Consider the following 7,894-nt stretch of genomic DNA (forward strand, 5'->3'; position numbering starts at 1 on the left):
CACTGGCATCTACTCAACAATGTGGAAAATTGTCCACATATCTCCTGTACACAAAAGCATGAGAAATCCAATCTAGCCAATTGCTGCCCCATCAGTCTACCCTTGATCATCAGTAAAGTGATGGAAGGGGTCATGAACAGTGCTATTAAGTGGCACTTGCTTAGAACAACCTATTCACTGACTCTCAGTTTGGGTCCCGCTAGGGTCACACACCTTATTTTTTAATTCATTCATGGGATGTGGGCTTCGCTGGCTGGGCCAGCATTTATTGCCCACCCCTAGTTGCCCTTGAGAAGGTGGTGGTGAGCTGCCTTCTTGAACCGCTGCAGTCCATGTGGTGTAGGTACACCCACAGTGCTGTTAGGAAGGAAGTTCCAGGATTTTGACCCAGCGAAAGTGAAGGAATGGCGATACATTTCCAAGTCAGGATGGTGAGTGGCTTGGAGGGGAACTTCCAGGTGGTGGTGTTCCCATCTATCTCTGCCCTTGTCCTTCTAGACGGTAGTGTTCATGGGTTTGGAAGGCGCTGTCTAAGGAGTCTTGGTGAATTCCTGTAGTGCATCTTGTAGATGGTACACACTGCTGCTACTGTGTGATGGTGGTGGAGGGAGTGAATGTTTGTGGATGTGGTGCCAATCAAAGCTGGCCGCTTTGTCCTGGATGATGTCAAGCTTCTTGAGTGTTGTGGGATCTGCACACATCCAGGCAAGTAGGGAGTATTCCATCATACTCCTGACTTGTGCGTGGTAGATGGTGGACAGGCTTTGGGGAGTCAGCTGAGTTACTCATCACACAATTCCTAGCCTCTGACCTGCTCTTGTAGCCACAGTATTTACATGGCTAGTCCAGTTCAGTTTCTGGTCAATGTAACCACCAGGATGTTGGTCAGGTTAACTGTGCACAGGTTGCAAATGTTAGGTATGAGTCATGCTTGATGTTGGTGGTTGAGTGAAGAGGGGATTGTAAATGTAGACGTGTGTAAGGCTAGTGGTTCACTTGAGGACATGGCATTTGAGGATGCATTCACTGACCCTAATGAAATTAAATATCTTCCTACACCACAGCGGAACGCTGCAATGGACACCTACCTTCTCCCACTGTCCATCTTAGTGACTTCCTGTGGATAGATGACCTCTTTCCCAGCCACTTCCAGCATCCAAAATGCACCTCCGTTAGGTGCTATCATAGCAACATATGATGCAGCCCAAGTGGTGAAATAGCTATCATTTAAATGAGGAAGCAGCCCAGTTTGCCTGCTGCCTCCATTGCAACAGGCTCAGATTAATTGCTATGATCCCCCAGCCCATTTTCAGTCCTTATTCAATTTTTTCCTTCAACTTTTACCAGTTTTGCCAACCATCCTTAAGTATACTCAAGCCTTATTTCTTACAAAAGGTCTTAAATATGCTCACATGCATTTGCAACTCATGAGTATAAGCTTGTTTTCCTTTAGAATATAATTCTTCAAATTTGTCTGTCCCCTCCTTTAAAGGCCTTTGCCTTCTCCCACTGGACGCCAATCTTGTGATGCAAAAATAAACAGGCACATCATAAAATGTCCCCATCCGAGGTTTCAGATTGCATCAAGTTTAATAAGTTGTCAGCTAGGTCTCTTGTCCCACTGCACTTGCAGCAATTTCAAATTGTTATGGTCAGCTATAATTGAAGGGGTAAATCATGTTTCCATACAAAAAGCATTTTCTACATCTTTATTATTTGTGTGGGTTCTTACTTTTTAAACCTTCCAACAGTATATAAGCAAATTTTGCATTATTTTTTTCAAAACAAAAATAAATTTTGTCTATTGTTTACTCAAAACAGGTTTGCACACAGGATTCCAAGTCAGCATAGAAAAGAAATGTGTATGTTCAAGGTATCTCAAGTTCATTAGTCAGGAATGTTTCATTTGGAAGGTTGTGCCATTATAGCCAGGTCACTCTGCACTGACAACTGCATCAATATCAATCTGTACCCACTTTATAATCTGACTGCAAAAATAATTGCCGACTGCAAGATAATGTTTCAGTTTTATTAAAAAAAGTATTGATTCTTATCATGATCTAACATGAGAAGTTAGCAATCACATGTAGTGACAAAAGATCTACAAAAACCATCCGCAAAAAATTGGTATTAACTGCATGACAAAAAAAATCCTCACTACCTTTGCCATTGAAAATTCCACACAAAACATTAAATAGGCAATAACATTCCATCACTCTGGAGTCCCTCTCTTCTTGAAAGGCTGTGCCTTAAAAAAATCAGCTACTTACAATTAAAACAGTACAGGGCCTGGCTACGCAGTGTAAAAATACAACACTAACTATACACAGTTTTGTACAGTTTCTTTACACCTAAGCCATTGATCCAAATTACAAATGAGTTCACATTTCCTGTCTTTGCAAAAAAAAATAGATCAAGCTTAGACAAAGATCTTTTTTTACATCTGGATTTATTTAATCGTCATCTTCATCATCATCTTCTTCTTCCTCATCATCTTCCTCCTCTTCATCTTCATCCTCGTCTTCCTCCTCCTCCTCCTTCTTCTTCTTTGCAGCCTGAGCAGGCTTGGCAGCAGGTTTCTTACCAGCTTCGATCTTGCTTTTGGCACGATAGGCAGCAACTTCCTATAAAGCAAAATTAAAACAAAAAAGTTACCACAGTACATTCAATACCACTTCACAATATTTCAAAAAATTATTTATTAGGCTGTTTCTAACTTGTAGTTGTGAAAAACTAGCACCTAATAGACTAACATACTGGCCTACACAGATACTTCTCAGGGATGTCTAACTACTTAAAGGTTAGACATTTTGACCTGCTGAATTTACTACTCTTTCACAAAATGTGACTCAAAATTCACCAATTTTCTGTAATTCTGAACTTCCAACGCTCCTAACTCTTTTTTAGAAGAATCTACTCCTATAACCCTGTGTCTCTTCTAATACACTGCTGTGTGCACGCATCATGCATGTTCATTGTCAACTCTACCAAACATAATTCACACTTTGTGCCTTCACATGGTTTTCTCAACTATATACACATTCACCAAGATATACAGCAAGATTAACAGCCAACCCCACCCAATGCACTGACTGATAGCTGAGTAGCATGATCCAGTGCAGATTGGGGGGGGGGGGGAGTGCAACATGCGCAAGTGAGGAATTATAGAACACGGCGCTGAAAGCTGCAGGAGTTTGCACCTGAAGTGAAATTGGGATTTTTAAAAAAACTTAGAGAGAAAGGATAATAATCTGGAATACCCTGAATGTGGCAAAATCTACAATGTCTGCATTTCTGGGGAGGGAGGTGACTGCAGCCAAGCAGAATTCAAACATAAGACATAGACACAGCAGCTTATCGGGGCCTAACTTGCACAAGCGTAAACTGGAACATAGAGTAAGAGGCTCCAGAAAATCCACAAATCAGGCAGAGATTCTGCACAAGCTTCAAGCATGATGTAAATTCTTAAGACGAATTTAGCCGTTTGACTAAGAAATGAATAACTTTCTCAGTAATCACAATTTTATGCACTCAGTTATACTGGACAAAATGGGGTGCAACATAAACGTGGCAGATACTGGATGATATAGTATCAATATAAAAATTTATTCTTCAGTAATCAAAGGTATGAAATAGTACAGAAGTGAATACACCCCATCACTTTCAGCTACTCAGCCAAAGTTGTAGTCTTCTCCAAGCATAGGATGAAAGCACACAAAAAATATGCAAAGTTGGGCTAAAATTCATTCCATTGTACTGGGCTAAAGACACCTCTCATTATGAAACAGAGTTCCTTCTTCATTTCCTTATTTGACTTGAAACTACTCCACCTGCCAAGATGATTTCAAATGGATACCCTTTACAAATAGCAAATTGGAAATATGGTTCAAATGAATAAACCTAACATGGATAAGTTACCTCGTGTAGAGAAGTAAAGCAAATACTGCATAATCAAGTCTTGGTAAATCGAGGTACTTTGGTAAATTGTAGTTAATAAGAACACAAGAATGTAGAAACCTGTTAAGATTTTTTCCCACCAGGAGGTGGAGGCAGGGAAAGAATGAATCACTAAGTCAAATACTGGACTTTTCCAGCTTACAGCTGCCAAGATATTTAAAACACGCTAAGCTTTCAAGTGTGCCATTTACCTTTTCATACTTCTCCTTTAACTTGGATGCCTTCTGCTCATATGGTAGTTTATCCTTGGGTTGCACTGTAGACCACATCTCTCCCAACTTCTTTGCAACATCCCCAATGGACATTCCAGGAGATTCACTCTTGATCTTTGGACGTTTCTCAGAGCAGAAAATGAAAAATGCTGACCTGCAAGAACAAACAAGTTATGAAAAACAAGACATCTGTTGAGAAAAAAAAACCCAATAATCTCGAGCACTTCAACTGCAGTACATACGGTGGTCTCTTGGGGGCATTTGGATCCTTCTTCTTCTTCTTGTCCCCCTTTTGAGGGACATAGTTCTTCATCTCCCGGTCATAGCGGACCTTGTCATTCTTAGCCAGGTCTTCAAACTTTGACTTCTCTTTGCCTGACATAGTCTAGAAAGAAAACTATTCAAGCTATTACAAATACACAAAAGAAATTTGAAAGCGTTTCAAAATGCAAAACTCAAATCAGTCCCACCTTCCACCTTTCCGAACATTTCTTTGAGAACTCTGCAAAGTTGACGGTGGCTTCAGGGTGTTTCTTCTTGTGCTCCTCTCGACAAGTCTGCACAAAGTATGCGTATGAGGACATCTTGCCCCGGGGCTTATTGGGATCTTTTCTAACCATGGCTGGTTTGTATCTGTGATAAAAGAAATGAAAGCGTTTTAAGTCATCCGAAGAATGAAATTTAGGAATAAAACTAGAAAACAGCATAAGTATTGTCCCGGGACATTCTTCCCCCTTTATAAAATGTCACCAAGCTGATTTGTTAATTACTTATTTTTTTAAACTTGAATTTCACCCCCCCCCAACCCCACATCAAGTCAGTTTAAGCACTGTTTAAATAGAGACATCCAAGAGTTTCCCAGCCAATGAATTACCTTTGAAGTATGGACCACAGTCAGCATTGTGATAATGACCAGGTAGTGTTTTGGTATTAAATAAGCAATGAATTTTAAACTCCTGGAAAGCCATCACAAAACATCAAGTGTGCGCTCCAATTTTTATGAAAAATTAACATTTGGCAGTTTGGAAAGATTTGTTTTGAAGTGATATTTGCCATTATCACAAACTTGAGGTGCAGTTTATTTTTGTAAATCAAGACAGCTTCTATTTAGTCGGGGATTGCCAAATTTTAAACAATTAATTCAAGGGCGTCATCTCTATAAATGCCCTTCTGAAACAGTTCACTGTGCTTTAATGTGAAGTCTTATGGCTCTATCAGAAAGTGATAAAGCTATACGAGGAGCTGGATTCATTTTGTCCTGCCCTAAACACAGATCCAATGAGCCATATGGCCTCTTTTAGGCGCTCTAAACATCTGTGGTTCCTGTTACCTGCCTCCATAGCTTCCAAAAATAACAAAATACACAACAAAAAATCCTCGAGTTAATACCATTGCTGCTCATTACATCTAAAAGAAATTGTCAAATATCCAATGTGGTAGAAATTCAGGTGCACCTTTCAATTAGCACCCATTGTTTGAGATGTGCATTCATCACCAACCCTCCCCAACCCACCCCCCCACCATCAGACTAACATAATAACATCTAGGCAAGTACTAGTAAATATCCAATTAAATATTCTTGCGATCCATTGCTCAGCTATCGTTAAATCCACGCAACTATATGCTTACAAGCCAAAGAAAAGCCCACCTGCAACAGAAATTGAATCAAGAAACTGTGGTGCTCTGCAGAATTCCTTGTATATGGAGAAAAAGTTAAAATAATGCCCTCAATTTTCAAAAAAATTACATAACGAACATAGCAGCTCAAACTTACATATATAGAACATACTTTTTTAAAAAACGTCGAAACAAAGTTTTTCCTAATTTCTTAAAACGCAATTCTCCTAAAGTAAATACACACACACACAAAGTCAAGATTCATTTAATTTTTCACGCTGGTAAAACTTTTACCCACGGCCTGATTAAAAACTGAGGAGAAAAAATACATATTTTGAAAAAACACACATATACACAAACACAGATAAAAAAAACGCAAGACACACCAGGCTATTGCACACGTCTGTGACCAAAAGAAAAGAAAACATTTTTTTAAAAATCCTTCAGGAAAGGGGGGGAGAGGAAGGTGGGGTAGCAAAACAAAAAAAAAATTAAAAAATAAATGAAAAATGAGAGAGGGGAAAAAAAAAGGAAAAAAAAAGGGCGGGCTGTGCAGCAGATGTGGAACTGCCTGGGCGTCCATCTACCTCCATTTTAACACACACACACACACAATAACCAAGCAGATGGAGCAGGAAAAGAAACAAGAGAAGGGGGGCAGCACTTGCACAAGTGCAACAAGCCAAAAAAAAACACACAAGAGGGAGGGAAAAAAAAAGTAAAAATGCATTTGCATTTTTTGACGCTGTTTTTTTTTTAATGGAAAAAATTAAAGAAAAAAATCATCCAAGGCGCACTTTTTTTTTAAAATTAAAAAAAATGTCATAAATTCCACCCTACCCGCAGAAGAATGCAAGTCTGGGCAAATGAGGTATTGCTTTTTTTTTCTTCTTTTCCCCCTCGCTTTGCAATCACTGCGCACTTCCATTAAGCAAACACATCGAGCATTGCAACCCAGAGGCGGCCATTTCCAAAAACACAAAACCCCCCATTTTTAAAAAAAAAAAAAAATTTGCCTTTCCCAAAATCCAAACACGCGCGCAAAAGTTAAATTGCAAAAATAAAAGAAAGGTTAAAATCGCCAATTTTTTTCCAAAAAAATTCTTTTTTTGCCAAATAAAACCTTAAAACTGTTTTTTTTCCCCCTCCTCCTCCTCCCTTCACCACCCCCCTCCCGCTCTCTCTCACACACACACTTTATAAAAGCATTTAGGTGAAATAAATGTTTTTAAAGGGGAGAAGTTGTCGCACTTTTTTTTCCACAAAATGCATAACATATTTTAGTTAGTTTTCATTTTTTTTTTAAAAAGTCCATTAGATTTTTTTTTAAAAGCGTAAGAGTTTTTTAAATTAAGTATTCCCGCGCGCACATATTTATATATAGATACCGTACCATTATATACATAGGGATACCTACCAGGCTCACACTACACAAGGCGTCAATGGACTACAAAGCTACACAGGGCGCTGGTTCTCACTATGCTGCTCTTCACCCCAACTTGATTACACGTTTCCTTCCCCGGGCCGCACCCTGTCAATCAGACCTGCCGTGAGCGCCGATTGGTCGAGGAGGCGGGCCGGCCAGCGTGAGGCGCTATCCGATTGGTCTCCATCCACGTCAATACATGGGGAGAGGCAGGGTCACGCCACCAGCGAGTTCGGCTGCGCCACTGCTGCCTCCGCGCTCGACAAACCCAAAAAAAAATCCCCCCCCCCTCCCCCAACCTCTTCCTCTGCTACGGGATGTACCAGTTTGAATCGCAGGCGGTCGCAAGCTGATTGGTCGGCGGCCTCCCGGTTTCGTCATCGCCCCAACCACACAAGATTCGAAACGGCTGCGAATCGGAGGCCGATTGGTCGGCCGCCGACCGGTCACGCCTCTCACAACCAGCCGTTGGAAGGTCACGTGCCCGCGTTTGAAAAAAAACGGTTGGCGATGCTGGAGCGCCGCAGAGACAAAAGGACAGGTGTTAGGGGGAGTCTGCGACAGTGTGAACAGCCCGGAGTCAGGGCCACATTTTTTGGGGTTTGCGGGGGGGGGGGTTAGTAAGTGGAGAGAGAGAGAGAGAGAGAGAGAGAGAGATCTCCTGGCCTCTTATGCAACCAAT

The 7,894-nt window shown here is 40.8% G+C and overlaps 1 protein-coding gene across 2 annotated transcripts; it reads right to left on the reverse strand.

Annotated features, from left to right (window-relative positions):
• Positions 1–2,015: 2,015 nt before the first annotated feature.
• On the reverse strand, positions 2,016–7,505 carry hmgb2a (high mobility group box 2a). 2 transcript variants are annotated; one of them, XM_078561462.1, is made up of 5 exons: positions 7,204–7,505; positions 4,640–4,802; positions 4,412–4,554; positions 4,149–4,323; positions 2,016–2,624 (listed from the first exon to the last, which is right to left on the reverse strand). In XM_078561462.1, exons 2-5 carry the CDS (start codon positions 4,787–4,789, stop codon positions 2,454–2,456), a joined length of 639 nt encoding a protein of 212 aa, XP_078417588.1. In that variant the 5' UTR covers positions 4,790–4,802; positions 7,204–7,505; the 3' UTR covers positions 2,016–2,453. The 2 variants fall into 2 exon arrangements, with proteins under 2 accessions (XP_078417588.1, XP_078417596.1); XM_078561470.1 differs by lacking the exon at positions 7,204–7,505 and adding an exon at positions 5,818–6,406.
• Positions 7,506–7,894: the final 389 nt, after the last annotated feature.

The sequence above is a fragment of the Cetorhinus maximus genome, chromosome 2, assembly GCF_964194155.1.
Source record: "Cetorhinus maximus chromosome 2, sCetMax3.hap1.1, whole genome shotgun sequence".
NCBI classification, from domain to species: Eukaryota; Metazoa; Chordata; class Chondrichthyes; order Lamniformes; family Cetorhinidae; genus Cetorhinus; species Cetorhinus maximus.